This window comes from Borostomias antarcticus (assembly GCF_949987555.1).
Source record: "Borostomias antarcticus genome assembly, chromosome: 15".
NCBI classification, from domain to species: domain Eukaryota; kingdom Metazoa; phylum Chordata; class Actinopteri; order Stomiiformes; family Stomiidae; genus Borostomias; species Borostomias antarcticus.
Window position 1 is genome coordinate 8,691,213 of NC_140248.1, and position 16,120 is coordinate 8,707,332.

At 44.3% G+C, this 16,120-nt stretch overlaps 3 protein-coding genes across 3 annotated transcripts; 1 reads left to right on the forward strand and 2 right to left on the reverse strand.

The window, feature by feature from the left end:
• Positions 1–149: 149 nt before the first annotated feature.
• On the reverse strand, positions 150–9,186 carry shpk (sedoheptulokinase). The gene is made up of 11 exons (XM_084449960.1): positions 9,025–9,186; positions 8,167–8,308; positions 7,896–8,070; positions 7,609–7,761; positions 7,158–7,333; positions 6,843–7,043; positions 5,922–6,423; positions 5,696–5,781; positions 5,087–5,318; positions 4,415–4,579; positions 150–170 (listed from the first exon to the last, which is right to left on the reverse strand). The coding sequence occupies exons 1-7, from the start codon at positions 9,160–9,162 to the stop codon at positions 6,029–6,031; spliced, it is 1,380 nt and encodes a 459-aa protein (XP_084306086.1). The 5' UTR covers positions 9,163–9,186; the 3' UTR covers positions 150–170; positions 4,415–4,579; positions 5,087–5,318; positions 5,696–5,781; positions 5,922–6,028.
• A 319-nt stretch (positions 9,187–9,505) lies between these two features.
• emc6 (ER membrane protein complex subunit 6) lies at positions 9,506–10,600 on the forward strand. The gene is made up of 2 exons (XM_084450166.1): positions 9,506–9,675; positions 9,854–10,600. Exon 2 carries the CDS (start codon positions 9,897–9,899, stop codon positions 10,227–10,229), a length of 333 nt encoding a protein of 110 aa, XP_084306292.1. The 5' UTR covers positions 9,506–9,675; positions 9,854–9,896; the 3' UTR covers positions 10,230–10,600.
• Positions 10,601–11,732: 1,132 nt separating this feature from the next.
• On the reverse strand, positions 11,733–15,160 carry p2rx5 (purinergic receptor P2X, ligand-gated ion channel, 5; the record flags this gene model as incomplete). The annotated part of the gene is made up of 10 exons (XM_084450192.1): positions 11,733–11,819; positions 12,242–12,307; positions 12,403–12,496; positions 12,640–12,773; positions 12,960–13,101; positions 13,749–13,829; positions 14,079–14,163; positions 14,373–14,448; positions 14,637–14,708; positions 14,966–15,160. The coding sequence occupies 10 exons, from the start codon at positions 15,158–15,160 to the stop codon at positions 11,733–11,735; spliced, it is 1,032 nt and encodes a 343-aa protein (XP_084306318.1).
• Positions 15,161–16,120: the final 960 nt, after the last annotated feature.

Here is a 16,120-nt window from a genome sequence, read left to right on the forward strand (position 1 = left end):
GGTAGGCATTAACTTTTTCCCTGTCTCCTGAGTGGTTTTGTTTGGTTCCTAACCCAACTGAGTCATAACAGATAGGCCTACATTTCAATGCTGCGCAACCATGCGTTTTAGGTATTGGGCTGGACTTTAGACCCTTTTGTCAGCACCCTGTTCAAAATACGATCCAGCGGCTATGTATGGAACCAAATCAGTCAGTCTTAACATAACATACATCATATAATTAGGAAATGTGTTGCCTAGTCTATTTCATTAATAGTCTATATATGACTATTCTATAGGATTATCCCTTTGGACTGTCTGCCTGTGCCATTCGTTTGTTTATTGAATTAAAATGCCTGGTAGGCATGAACTTTGTCCCTGTCTCCTGAGTGGTTGCGTTTGGTTCCTAACCCAACTGAGTCATAACAGAAGATCTGGCCAGTATGGAACCAGCACCCTCAGGAGGCCAGGCACCGGGCCAGCCCACCGACTCTGCCTGTTCGGTTCTCCAGGTCCAGGGGAAGGTGCTCGCGGACCACACCCGGCAGCTCTGGGAGGCCTCTGTAATGATGCAGGCCATGGCTGGGGAGCAGCAGACCCAGTCGAACCAGCTACTGCAGATGGCCGACCAACAACAGCCTCTCCTGGTCCAGATGCAGAACATGACCACCCAGATCAATGCACTGGTTGTCAATGCAGATCAATGCACATCCAGCCAGCCTCTATAACCCAAGCAGTGGCTCCTGCTCCACCTCCTGCTCCTGCACCAGTCGTCCAGCCTGGCTGCGAACCTAACCTGGCCAGGCCACATCAAGGCCCCTCCCAGTCCTCCAGTCTTAACCCGAGTCTTAACCATTCCTCGGACGCGTCCACCTTAAACACTGTCGCGGGCAAGAAGCCTATGCAGGTGGGGAGGACGCGTCTGACTGCTGCAGAGAAGGAACACCGGAGGGCAAGGGGCCTTTGCATGTATTGCGGCCAGAAGGGCCACATGAGAGATGACTGCCCCAGGTTGCCAAAAGATTAGACTCACCGGAGACCCAGGGATTCCAGGTGAGCCGAATCTCTCATACCCCCACATTTGCCGGTCCTGCCAGGTTCGAAGTCAATCTCTCCTGGCAGGGACAGGTGCTCTCTGTTGCCGCCCTTATTGATTCGGGTGCCGATGGGAGTTTCATTGACTTCCAGTAAGTCAGCCAGATTAATATTCCCCTCATTGTTATGGAGGTCCCTATCCCTGCTTTTGCTATTGATGGACACGATATAGGCCCCATCAGATATCGTACTCACCCACTCACTCTGACTTTGTCTGGTAACCATGTGGAGTACCCTCTCCCCCTCATCAGTTCCAGCTTTGAGCCCCTCCAGGATGCCACCATCTTCACAAAGTCGAACCTCTGGAACACCTACCATATCGTCCGGATACATGAGGGGTATGAGTAGAAGACTGCCTTCAAAACCCCCCGCGGCCACTAAGAGTACTGCGTCATGCCCTTTGGCCTCACCAACGCCCCAGCTGTCTTTCAGGCGATGATGAATGACATGCTGAGGATTTTCATGGTACTCTATCTCGACGACATCCTGGTGTTCTCCAGGAACGCTGCGGAACACATCCAGCATGTTCGTCGGGTCATCCAGCGTCTCCTGGAGAACGGCCTCTTCCTCAAGGCCGAGAAGTGCACCTTCCACGCTCCCTCGGTGGAGTTCCTGGGGTTCATCGTGGAGGGTGGGCAGACTCGGCCTGACCCACGGAAGGTCCAGGCTGTCGTTGAGTGGTCTCAACCCACCAACCAGAAGCAGTTGCAGAGTTTCCTGGGCTTTGCTCATTTCTACCGGTGCTTCATCAGGGACTACAGTTGGGTGGCCGCCCCTCTCACCGCCCTCACGTCCTCCGCCGATCCTGCTCCACCCTGATCCCTCGAGGCCCTTCGTCATGGAGGTGGACGCCTCTGACACTGGCGTCGGGGCAGTTCTCTCACAGCAGTCAGCCTCTGATGAGAAGTTGCATCCCTGTGCCTTCTTCTCTCGCAGGTTTACTCCGGCTGAGGAGAACTATGACATCAGCAACAGGGAGCTGCTGGCTGTTGTGGAGACCTTCCAGGAGTGGCGGCACTGGCTGGAGGGAGCAGAGCATCCCACAACTGTCTGGCCCGATCACAAGAACCTCACTTACTGGTACGATCACAAGAACTTCACTCACATCAGGTCGGCCAGGCGGTTGAACTCCCGGCAGGCGCGCTGGGCCCTGTTCCTCGGCCGGCACAACTTCACCCTGACGTACCGGCCGGGTTCCAAGAACACCAAGGCTGACGCACTGTCTTGGATTCATTCGGCGGAGAGGGACCCCGCTTCCCAGGTGGTTGGGGTGATCACCATGAATCTTGAGGCAGTGGTCAGGAGGGCTCAGCATGCCCAACCTGATCCGAGGACTGGACCCCCCAACCAGCTCTACCACCCTGATGCGGTCTGTTCCCAGGTCCTCCAGTGGTGCCATGCTAGCCAGGTCGCCTGACATCCGGAAGTTCATCGCACCCTCTCCTTCGTTGCGTTGGGTATTGGTATTGGGCTGGACTTTAGACCCTTTTGTCAGCACCCTGTTCAAAATACGATCCAGTGGCTATATATGGAACCAAATCAGTCAGTCTTAACATAACATACATCATATAATTAGGAAACGTTTTGCCTAGTCTATTTTATTAATAGTCTATATAGGCTAGCCTATTTTTGGCTAATAGAATATTGGTTGGACAAGAGTATTTCGACCAAGCAATCACATTGAATCCTACAATCGCACTCTGAGCTTGAGATGTTGTGTTATAATTTAACTGTGAACGTGCTTCATCGTTATCACAACGAGCATAGGCGATTTTACCCTCTGAGAGTAGGGGGGGCAACATTTTGACGTGAGAAAAAAAAAAAACTGTTCTGCCGTCTCGTCCCATCTATTTACAAAGAATACCAGTTGTGAACAGTATGCTAAAGAGAAATCCGTATGACAATTCAATATGCACAACGCATCAAACTTCATCTAGACACCACGAGCATGTCAATATGACTTTATGACCGAGCACTAGGCCATACCCAACATCACAACATCAAACTGCAACTGCCTGCTGGTGCTAGCTTCCTCGCCGATGGTGATGTTGCTAGTGCTAGTGCTAGCTTCGATACACCCCTGGAGCACTTCTGCATTCGATTGCACCTGCTGCGGTGTCATTTCGAGTGGTAGCTTCTTCATTAGCATTGCCAGATTTTATTTTATTTTATGAAGAAGTGGTAAATTGTTTTTATAGCTCTTTTTGCCATTATGAGCAGGTTGGCTAGTTGTAGCTTGTTGAGCACTGAGCAGTACAGTCAGATCTCATTTTTTTTCGACGGACGAGTTGTGCCATTAGTGGATTATGAATATATATATATTTTTAAAGGTAGTCTAGTTTAAGTAATAAATACACTTTTAAAATTAATGATGATCTAACACAAACTGGTACAAACCACAATTATGTATTTAATAATTGTGTTAATTAGTAAAAAAAAAAAGAAAAAAATGTGTTTTTTTGTTTTGTTTTTTGTAAGAATCTGAGCAGAGTTGGGCTGTCCAATCAGGGGGGGCACTTGCCCCCCCTGCCCCCCCTATAAAATCGCCAATGACAACGAGAACGCCTTCGCCTGAATTATACGAGGGCGGAATCCAGGAAAATGAGAACTAAAACACCCCTCGCTGCGTTCTCGAACGGGTTTTCACAACGCTAGCGCCGTGTTCGTGTAACTGCGAGGTGCAAACGGGAGCAGAAAGTCCAGTAAACGGTAGGAAACGACGCCGTGTAACCCAGTTAACATTAGCCGGTTACTAGAAACGACCAGGCGTAAGCCCTGTTGGTGCAACCGGCCCCAGGCCTCAGACAAAATAAGCTTTTTATACTCGTCATATGATATAGAACCTACAGTAGCCTACTGCAAACCGCGCCCGGGCTGAATAGATAAGACAGGAAAACAAAGCCACTGCATCCACCCGTCACTGGTGGTGTCTCTCACAACATAGACCTAAACTGTATTCGGTTCGCTGAACACAATATAATTATCTCACATAGAGACTCCTACATTAACCACAAACCTAGCAGAAACTGAATTTAAATGCAAGCCAAGTAGTCTGTTTTTATGGATTTTAGAGCGGTAGACAGGTAGCCTACTTTATTTATCCCCAAGGGGAAATTGTTTAATTGTTTCTTTATGTAGGCTATTTAATACTCTCTATTCCAAATTACTGCTTGTGACGAACTGCAGCATGTTTAAAGAGAACATGCCACTGAAAATGAATTTCCTGTAAATAATGTACACATTTGGGAATGAGTTGGCATGTGCATCATACAAATCATTCCAGCATTGCTATGAAAAGATTTAAGACCACAATATCAGATATGCAGATAATTATACTCACACGGATGAGGTCACTCCATTTGTACACAACTGGTCCACTTTGTAAAACATTATCTTACATCTGCATATATTTTTTCATCCTGATGTTAAAAACTATATATCCTCAAACGCAAGACGATTAAACATTTAAGAGTGTGTATGTGAATCCCATCGGGCGGTGAGGATGCTATATGTAGAGAAACACGGATGAGGTTGAGGAGGAAGGCAGAGGAAGGCAGATGAAGGATAAGTGACCCACCCTAGAGAATACCACAGCACATTACTGGACCCCTGAAAGCTTAGAAGGGTCACCGACTCTTGGTTTTATTGATTAACATACACGTTAAAGAGCACACGGTGCACAAAGTTTCTCAGTTAATTGTGAATTTAGGGGAACACATTCATCAGTGTAAAGGAAATAACATCAACAATGATTGTACAGTACAGTAAACCCAGCAAAAATGTTGTCCCTCACATTTACAGTGTTGATACAGGATTAAGTAAATCAATGCAAAATAGGACATCCACTGATGACAAACCTGCCCTTATGTTCTGCTCATTTTTTAAGTTATGGTGATGTCATATCTAATCTATGAGATAGAACCATATAAAGGTAATAAAAAGATACTGTACTGATTTTAAACTCTTATCTTATTAAAGCTCAAACACATCACATGATTCATAAATGACTTACTGTTTCTTGTCACTGCGGTTTTCCTGTTCAAGACTAAGAGTTTCTTCTTTTTTTCAGCACATCGTTTGCAGAGCTTCCTCTGTGCACGGCCCATTTCCTCACACATTTATATCTACTGAGCCTCGTTTTGGTGTGGCTGGTCTCTGGTCCTGTGACTGAAAGTGTGGTTGGAAAACCTCAGCATGCTAGCATGGACCAGTGTGGTGCTTGGCTCATAATACTGGTTGACTTCCTTCACAAAGAAGTCACAGAGAAGTGTTTTCTTTTAGTATCACGCACAAGTTCAATCTAATGCATGTTTATGGACAACATTCAAATGATGGTTGGGATCTTTTTGCTGTGATCATATTTTTAAAAATCATCAGTCATCAGGAAAAAAAGAAAAAAATCATAAGATCAACAATCATTCTCCCAGTTTGGTAGCCAGTTACACCCAACATATTGTCCAACTGCCCCATTGTTACGGTTGAAGATTTGTCGCACAACCCTGCGGTCGGCTATAGATCGGTGGTAAGTTAAATACTTGACTCTCTGGAGCCTGTGACCGTGATTCCAATGCCATACGTGGTCACTGTAGTGTGACAAATGTTCTTCCTGTGATAAACGTACCACCCTCAAGGACCGGTTCCCTCTGGGATCCGGCCATACTTGGATCTGACGAGACCAGGGTGAAACCCCAGTCCCCCAGTGGGCAACTGCATCAACACACAAGAACAATGCATTAGATCGATACACCACCACGGACCACAACAATCATAAGATTTCTGAAGATATAATTGGAATGCATCGTCAGGTATTGCAAAATGGATAGTCACAAAAAAAAAAAATCTTTAACCTTTATTCAAGCAGGGAGTCCAACGGAAACCAGGATCTCTTTCTCAATCTGATTCTGGAATAGTGAAGTACGGATGACGAGTAAGGCACAAGGGTGCAAATCGCTATTCAGAATCTATCACAGAGGACCATGGCCACGCCGACAGCGGAGTCCACGTCTCTTCCATACACCAGAGGCAGAGGAAACACCCTCTCTGCTTCCTGTCTCAACACTTCATTACGAGATAGGGCACTCCCACTACCCATGATCCTCTTTACCCCTGCCTCCAGCAGAGACATAGAGGGCATCATCGAGGTGATGTTTTCCAGGACACCCCTGCACAGTGCCCTGGTTATGTGACCCAGGGAGAGATTGGAGGTGGCTATATTGGATACATGACCCAGGCAGTGTGGGCTGTGTCTCTCCCCCAGAATGGTGGGATTCACCCTCAGGTCACTGCTCTCCTGGCTCAGGGCAGACCTGATGACCTGCTCATACAGACTGGAGTCACTGATGTCTACCCCTGTAGGTGGGAGGAAGAACACAATCAACATAGTAATGGGGTTAGCGGTAAAGATGTTTCTATGTCTCCTTGAAGACAGTAACTGATAGGCCTTTGAAAGTGACTCAAACTTTAAAGGTTAGTGATTGCATCTAGGGGGGCGGCTGTAGCTCAGGAGGTAGAGCAGACAGTCCAATGATCATAGGGGTCAGCGGTTCGAATAACGGCTCCTCCTAATGACATGTCGAAGTATCCTTGGGCAAGACACTGTAGCCCAAATTGCTCCCAATGAACAAGCTAACACCTTGCATAGCAGCTACCGCCATTAGTGTGTGTATGTGTGTGTGAATGGGTGAATGAGAGGCCTTGTAAAGCGCTATATAGGTGCAGTCCATTTACCATTTACCATCTCCAATGTTAGTGCTGGTAAATCAACGTACCTAGCTCTTTCATCCATGAAATCAACATCCCCACGAAGGTGGCCAACACATTTCCTCCATTGAGTGACGCTGCGACGGCCAAGTAGGAGCCATCAAAGTAGGGGAAGTAGGAGACAGAGGAGGCGGGCTCAGGGACTTGTGGAGGTCTGAAGTCTTCAGGCATGGCGTAGGTAAGCTGTGCTGAGGTACTTATGTTGAGAACTGCAAAGAAGGATACACATATGTTACCTCAGTAGTAATAGCATTAAGAACATATGAGACAAACTGCTAACATGGAGAGGAATAATAGCATGGCCACTATGACCCCAACTTCACCTGCGTCTCTTCTGTCAGTCATGCAGGAGTAGACAGAGCACTGAAAGTCTCCCAGAGCTGCCGCGACTGGCGTGTGGGCAGGGACGCTGTGCCACTCAAAGCATGTCTGCCCAGCCATGCTGCCTGACTCCACACATTCAGGGAGCAGGTGCACAGGGAAGCCAGCGTTCTTCAGACTACAGCATGCTCACACAGAGGTGCATGTTAGCTTCCTCGTGACACACATTCTGAGATATAGTATGTTAGAAATGTATCAACCTGAATGCACTTTACACACCAAGCCTTAAAGCTTGAATGGGGGTACTTTACACAGTGCGAGAACCAAGAGGCATGCCACATAGTACATGCATAAAATTGTATGGCTTGTTAGGTGTGTATACTGTTTTCCCTAAGTATATAAAACTCAGTCACCATGCAAGCATCACTGTTAGTCACAATGTAATGTACTCACATGTCCCTGTTCCACTGGTTAGAGGAGGTTTTGAAGTAGCCCCAGCTGGCAGCATTCTGTGGCGTCATCACACACCTCTCCAAACCACACAGCATGGACACCACATAGTCATGGATTGTTCCTGCCACTGTGAAGTCAGCCAGGAACCCAGGCCTGCATCCAAAGCACAGACAAACATAGCATGTGTATATATCTGTGGGGTGTATTGTTTCAAACATGCTGTATGGAGTATGTATGTAGTGTGCATGTATTAGTTGCTTTCAGACTGCCAGTGCTTGCATGCATACCTGTGTCTCATGTACCAAAGGACAGTGGCACAACCAAAGCCTGTGGCAATGCTGAGATGGGAGGCTGGTGCTGGAAGAGTGGCTAAGAAATCACTGCTGCATCGCCCATCTTGCCAGGTGATCAGCTGACTGGTGTCTCTGGCTTTGAAGAGGTTTCCACTGGACCAGTCACAGCCTGTCAAATAAGTCCAGTGGCATAAAAGAGGATTGAGATTTACCCCCCAAAAAAAACGAATTCCCATAGTGAGACACAAATAATTTTGCTGGCTACCTGATTTTCCATTCCAGAACATAACTCCATGCATTTGTCCTGACACTCCAATTCTACTGACATTCTGAAGTTTATCTCTGGGTAAAGAGGCGATGCACTCATTGAGAGCTGCTATTATTTGTCGAGTATCCTGCTCATTGGTCTGTATAATGAGAAAAACACATTATGATTAATACTTTTTTTTTTTTAGATAATGCAATATTGAAAGCGAGCCATCTAACGTTTAGCGCTGGCCCAGGTCGGTACACCATTCGGGGCTATACCCCGGTATACCGCCCTGCCAGCCCAGCTAGCAATCATTTGTTCTAAGAATGTGAAAACATTAGCAGAGCATGATGGGGATGTCCCCCAATGTTGTGGGAACGTTCCCTGCTAGCTGGGAGGGACCATACATTGGACCTTCTTTTTTTTTCCACTCGGTCTATTACGACATCTACAGACAATATTATTTCATTACTCACCGAAGTGAAGACATTTTTTTAAAAGATGACAGCCTTTTCTCTGAGGTGGCTAGATTGTAGCCCCCCACCTTTTATATAAAAAGCACTTTTTGCACTTATATAGCACATATCCACTAGCCTGGTGGTAACCCCGATCGCGTGATCAAAGTGCAAAATGTTGCTTTTTATATAAAAGATGGGGGCTAGCCGTAGCCACCTCGGGAAAAGGCGTTTATCTTTCGAAAAATGTCTTCACTTCGGTGAGTAAAGAAATAATATTTTCTGTAGATGAGCTAATATAGACCGAGTGAATAAAAAGTATATGGCGCAACAAATGGTCCCTGGCAGGACAGGTAGCCCCGAATAGTATAATACCGACCTGGACCAGGGCTAGCTCACGTGATTTGCTGTCACATACATGTGATCCATCGTTGGCGACGATATCTGCCTTGGTTGGTAAAGAGGAACTCTCCAAAACTGTTTTCGAGTGAATATCAAGTAAAACGACCTTGATTGAAGTTGTTCCTATATCTATGCCGAGTACATACTTCGCCATGGTGGTTTGAGGCTACAACTTTGTCATATGTTTGTTTGTAAATAAAATGATATGCAGAATTTGATGCCTCAATATCCTTTGATACAAGGTAGCTAGCTATTTTGGTTGAAGGTGGACACCGTAGTTATGACCAAAGGTCATTTAGAAGGAGGTCATATCACAAAGAAATACTATGGAATATAGCTAAATTAAATAAATGTTGCGCAATTTAACTAAACATGTATTGTACTGGTACAGAGAATTATATAATATACATATGTATAACAAAGCAATTTACTTGTTTCCAAAACGAGACGCTTGCGAAATTAGAATTCCCATCGTGCATTTCGTGCAAAATGGCTGACTCAGTCTGACAGGCGTCCCGATTGAGCTTTTAGCAAAATGAATTGTATATGTATAAATTACATTCCACTCGTTCAAACAAGGCAGAATATCAACTCGTAGTTATACAAAATATGCTCGTTTGAGTGATAGAAGAGCAAACTACACACTGTTCATTCTTCTAGCCCTAAGGTGAGTAACGTTAAACTGCTAGTGTTAATGCTAGCTAGCACTAGCAAGCTAACTAACGTAGCTTGTAAGCTTAGGACGTAGCACTAGCTAGCCCGTTCGGCCTGGCAATGACTGAGCACACAGCTAGCCAGCAGAAGGCCATTTTCAAACGCTTTTTTTCTGTCTTTCTCTTTGCCAGTTGGAGCGGTATTTTGCAATCTAGCCACGAGTACCGTGCAGACATGGCTTCAGTAATGGCGAGACGGGAAGGACCGCAGTTCATCAGCGAGATTGCTGTGAGGGGCAACGCCGCCGTGTTGGACTACTGTCGTACATCCGTGTCAGCTCTGTCGGGGGCCACAGCCGGCATCCTCGGGTTAACGGGACTCTACGGCTTTATTTTCTACTTCCTCGCATCGTTTCTCCTCTCCCTTCTCCTTATCCTCAAGGCTGGACGTCGGTGGAACAAGTGTTTCAAATCTCGGCGGCTCCTGTTCACTGGGGGTCTTGTTGGGGGCCTTTTTACCTACGTCCTATTTTGGACTTTCCTCTACGGAATGGTGCATGTATACTGAAATGATTGCCTGTATTTGTTAGCTAGCATGTAAAACATTAATACTGTATTGTCTTACCGCTCACACACCTGTCTGTAGATGGGCCAATGATTACAGATGCTGTCCAATGAAAACAGCTGTATGGGTTGGCAGCAACTCCTTACTTGTCAAATGAAATATAAGCGTGCTTTTCCACTTGCACTGAACTTATTAACTGAGTGTGACATTAACTTATTCAACATGTAATCGTTTCTCTGCACAGCACCCAACTTTTGTGATTAGGGACATTTCATGCAGCTAAGCTTAGTGACTGAGCAGGTTATTGGCTGAGGTGCTTGCTGCTCAAGATAGGTAGTTCAAGTAATGAAAATAGGATGACCATTTTGACTAAATCATACTAAAATAAAATACATTTCCATACAAGTATTTGCATTTATTGAGAATTTTCAGATGATTAGCCATTTTATTTTTGACAAAAGGCAACACAATTGACAATGCTTTTTTCACATTTTATTTACAATGCATTGAAAATATAAACTCAATAGTGTCACTCCACAAATACCTCTTATTTACAGAAGGCTGTGTGGACAGGATAAAGGACATAAAATAATGACAAGTAGTTATGAAGGACATCAAAATAATTAAGTATGATTCATTAAATGTATGATGTCTTAAGTCCCAGAAGTAGCCTACTAGAGAGCAGAATTTGATTTCATGACATGCTGCTTCACAACAGAACTCCATAAGGATTTAGTGTTTATGAAATATACCTGCTACTTCAACCTGGAACTGTTTGATTATCTGGTCCAAAAGGCCTCAACGGCACATTTCAAGATGTACTATACTCCCAACTGAAAAGCATGCATGCAAATGTAATAACACTTTCTTCTCTGATCTAGCTTTAAAATCTGTAGCATCATAGTGCAGGTTGAGTAGAGCATTTCAGTTCTGTTCCAGGTCAAAGCCTGGTCCAACCATGTTGCATCACTCCTGTCGTGCAAGCACCTGGATACGGCAGGTGGGAATCACCCTTGTAAAATCTCCCCCACCCTGGTTTCCACATAACCAGGTCCAGCTTTCGGGATCACAACAGCACCTTTTCTTTGTCTTGATCTCTGAATAACGAGTTAACTTTGTGGGGAGAAAGTGATATGATGCCTTGGCTCTGCAGTTCGAGGAGGGAGAACAGCAGAGTATCGTTGACCTGTGTTTCTTGGACAGGTGGGGCCCCGTTTCTCCTCTGTCTGTGGATTCTCCATAGAGAGGGTGTTGGGCTCCTGTCCCTCCACCTTCTGTGTAGATAGAGGAAGATTGGCGACTTCCTGTAGATCCGATGCTTGTTTCCTGGGTCGTCTGTCTCGGGCGGCTGCCTTCACATCTCGTTGCTTTGTACCCCGGTCTTTTCTGAAGGACAGATTATTCATGTTATTAATATAGATGGGTAGAAAGCCATCCCCAAATTCTGTGATCTTCTTCTCTTTCAAGTTCAAACTGCACTGTAAATTAATAGTATCTGATAGAATCTTACTTGATGGTTTCAAATTTCCTCTCACGGTAGAAGGAGCTTGTATTCATCATGTACAGAAGAATCATGTCACACGCAAAGGCTCCCTGAAAAATATACAGCATGCATTTTCAGTCCAGACAGACATAAGACAAAGCCACAGCTTTTGGACCTGGGTTGTTATTGTCATAATGTAAGCTTCATCCCCTCTTATGGGATGTGTCTTTGCCAGGTAGATCACATTTATCACAGACACAAGAAACCATTCAAACTCATATAAGCTTGCAAGAGAGAGGATGCCATCTTTCCAGTAAACAACCTTATGCAGATAAACATTGCCATCTAGTGGTGATTGACTGACACCATACATACTAAGAGCTTTGACATGATAGCAGGAAGTGAGAAACCATAAATAAATCTTTGCACCTTTCATGACTTCTTTTTGACCCATTTTGGATTGCAATTTGGATTATTTGAAATGAAAGCAAATTAATACATGCATAAATTGAGTTAAATATCCAGCACTTACTGCACCCATCAAAGCAAGCCCAGACCCAATGGCAATTATTGTAGGAACAATGCTGAATTTTCCAGCCTGAAAAACAATACAGATGCAATAGCTTTTACTTCTATGTCACTATTCCAGACTCCCTCTATTAGATAACGAAAGGATACAAATCACTCCCATACCTGTCCATAAACCATGATATCAAAGCGAATCCCATACACTTTATACAGTGTACGATAGCTCTTCCCAGATACATCTTTATAATATCTGGCAAATCTGGAAAAAAACAAACATCAATATTCCACTCTCCTGTATAGAATTTAGGGATGCGTTTGACAGTGTGCTCACATACCCATTTCCCAGTGCATGCATTTGAGAGATACTTACACCATTATACATGTTCATGGGAATATTTATACCTGAAGTTGTACCCAGATGTAACAGAGTTGTTCAGGTTCGTATCCAAACGAGTGAAGCTGTACTCTGGGTTACACCTCGAGTAATCCTTGTCCAAGTCACAGTTCCACTCAATCAGAATCCCAATCGTGCCACCCTAAAAGAGGGAGTGATTTCACAGCATATTATGCCATGGCTGAATTAGGAGAACATCATCGGAAATGCAATCAATTACATAGATTGGTTGATGGCATCTTTATTAAATAAAGCTGAGGAAGTACAGTTATAAAACCCTTGTTTTTCGATTGGCCAACAATGATCGGAGTCTGTTGATTCAATTTACCTTCACAGCCATGTGCTGGAAGCTATGGCCAGTCCCACCAACTAGGTCCCCCAGACGGAAGATGGGGCAGTAGGGGTCATTGACTTTATCATAGAAGCATGTCTTTAGATAGGTGCCATTATTGGTGTTAAGCACATTTGACCTGAGAGAAAAAGAGGGAGAAGAGATCTTGTAGTTTAAAGCGGATTCTATTTCTATGTATGCACACAACTTTCAATAGCCTCTGTCTGAAACTAGTACCATTTAATGAATCTGGCACTACCAGCAACATACAGTATAAATGGGCAACAATATGAAATACCATCACCATTACATTCTCAGTCAAGGATTTGCAAAGTTAAATGCAGAGACAGATTAAGTTCTAACACAATTCCACAAAATCCAGTCGCTACTAGATGCTGTGTGATAAGACTGAGCTCATGAATCAGCTGTGGTCTAGCGTCTCTCTCTGCTCTGCTCTTTGGCTGGGAAAGACAGCCCCGGTCAGTGTTTCAGCTGAGTGAGTCTGCAACAACAGCCAGAGTGACGTGAGAGCACTCTGGCTGATCTGCTCTGACACCTGTCCAGGGCAGGCACTGCTGTCAAGGACGTCTCAGATGACCGCTCCCCTGTCTCACTGAGCACACAGCAGCACAGACTCGGGGATGTATAAATAGAAGGGGCCATGTACCCTAACAGCTATTCAAAGCAGCTTTTTAAAACATGCATCCCCCTCACTCACCCATACTTAGTGATATATGTCACTATGTCTCTAGAGATCTACTCCACTCAAGTCTCTCAGCCACTTACTTGGAGAATTCAAATTTAGGAAACCGGATGAAGTTCTTGATGTAGATGGTGAAGTTTTCTGCTACGCCCAATAAAGCCTCCCTGAAAATTATGAGAAAAAGTAGCAGCGTACTCGTCTTGGAACAAAATCGAAACAGTGTCTTTTGAAAGTGTTTCATTTGAAATAAAAGCCTCATTCACACCTTGTCTTAAGATGTGTTCTGTTCCACATTCTGCAGGTTTTGATGATTTGCTATTAAGCAGAGAACATACAAAATGTGGATATGGAGAGTGACCAGGACACACTTCGAGACAAGGTCTGAATGGAGCCCAAAGTGGATGAATTCTCACGAGGGTTTTTGTCTGTACTCAACAGGACACCAGCCGCGTATCTCACAGGTCCCCGTTTCATTAATGCACAGTCCAGTCTTTACTCCTGCAGTGAAATTCTATGGTTACTTTAAATTCCCTGGAATGTAACACTGCCCACTGGGTTGAGACATATTGAAAAGTTGCCACTTTCAAATGTCAAGGCATTAACTCTGTATGCCAGTAGCATGCATTGTACAGCTGAACACAATTGTGACTACTGCTCAGTGTTCGGGGAACAGGAGACAAATGCAATTCACATAACACAATCCTCACCATGGCCAGCTATCACAGTCTCACCCTCTTTACAGTCTTCATGGGTCGCACATTGGCCATCTAGCACTTTGGGGTTCTGGAAAGCATCACAGAAGCCACTGTGTTTACAAATGCAAATATCTAAGCAAAGCAGTAGACCATAATTCAGGGCCTGGGTGTCGGCAATAGTATGAACGACAATGCTCAAGCAGCTCTCTACCAAGATCATCAGACATAATCTTTTGCTTGCTTTGACAGTAATAATCGTTGTTGCTGTTAACTCACCTCAGCACAGAATCCAAGTCTCTGATTGGGTGTCTCAATATAATTTGTAACAATGAAGAACACTTGTTCACCCTATAAAACACAACAAAACATGAACAGTTTCCTACAGATTTTGCAGTGTTAAAATTATCTTTCAGGCATTGACCCTAAATAAGACTTTAGGTATTAGGAGCCTGGTTAAATGAGTTACACATAATTACACAATATTATTATTACAACATTCAGGAGAAACTCTCTGAAAAGAAACCAAGCTTATACCAAATCAATGTTGTAGAGTGGACAAAAGCACATTTCAGCAAAGGCGGTATATTTCTTAGTGAGGGCCTCACCTGGGGAGGCATAACATAATCCTCGGCACCCCATATATGAAGTCCAGACTCTGAGGTGTTAGTTAAGGCTATGCCTTTGAGCTTGGTGATGACTGAGCTCTGGATGGCCTCTTCCTTCTCTTGGTATCCTTGCTTAACCACAAAGACCCATCTGAGAATTGAGACATGTAGGGTTATAATTATTTTTTCTTTCATTCACTGTCAGACGTATGATGTAACATCTTAAATAAAGTGTCTAGACATATACCTAATGCAATTAAGCAATAATCAAGTCCACAATGATCATCTTTATCTTTTTCACTGATGTGCTGGGTGTAAATAACAAACAAATAAAATAAGTGCACTCTAAAACTGCAACTATCATCCAACCACGTAATGACCACTAGTCCGATGAAAGAGAAGCCCTAATGGTAGCCTATTAGTCAGAATTAATTGACACATTATGTAGAGGGCGTGTCGCGTCTCCTTTCAGTGAAACTCTAACAGATAGGCCTAACTTTGGTGTCGCCTGTGGGGCCTTCGATGACTACTCAAGAATGGTGCACAAAATAGTGAACTATAATGTTGATCTAAAAATATCATGGGACCATAGTGGCGTGTTCCTATAAAGAGGGTGTGCATAGCCTACACAAGCCTACATAACAGCCACGAGGACGACCCACCTAGCCTACTTTTAAAACAGTTGAGCAAGGTGACAAAGAGTGAGAAAGACACATTTGACAATAAAACATTGTACATTTTATATGAACGTAATTACAGCGATGTATTACAGAGGTTTTACATTTAGGCTATCTTCGTCTCAGCGTGCAACAAAACCCAAGTTGCACTTACCCGATTATGTATGACAGCACAGCTAATTGATAGAGTCTAAATAATATTCCAACCTTCTTGTTTTCAGCGATGACATACTTTTCTGTCTTGTAATTTAAGAGAGAAAAGAAAAACATCCCCCAACCTGGTCCAGCCATTCCTATTCACAAATTGCAATAGCGCCGTGACTGCGCGTGCGAGACTGAGCGGACCCGAGACCGAGGTCGGTGGGACCAGGCTATTAGTTTGGAAGACGCTACCTAACTTGGTGTCAAGAGTCAAAACCAATATGCTATTGAGTTCGCCGTGTAGCTTATCCGATACAATGCTAATCATATACAAATC

Coding starts and splice junctions, on each gene's coding strand:
- shpk (XM_084449960.1), bottom strand. CDS start 9,162: ATGGCGAAGTATGTACTCGGCATAGATATAGGAACAACTTCAATCAAG. Junction 8,309..9,024: donor TCGCCAACGATGGATCACAT/GTATGTGACAGC, acceptor CTCATTATACAG/ACCAATGAGCAGGATACTCG. Junction 7,044..7,157: donor GACTGACAGAAGAGACGCAG/GTGAAGTTGGGG, acceptor CCTTCTTTGCAG/TTCTCAACATAAGTACCTCA.
- emc6 (XM_084450166.1), top strand. CDS start 9,897: ATGGCTTCAGTAATGGCGAGACGGGAAGGACCGCAGTTCATCAGCGAG.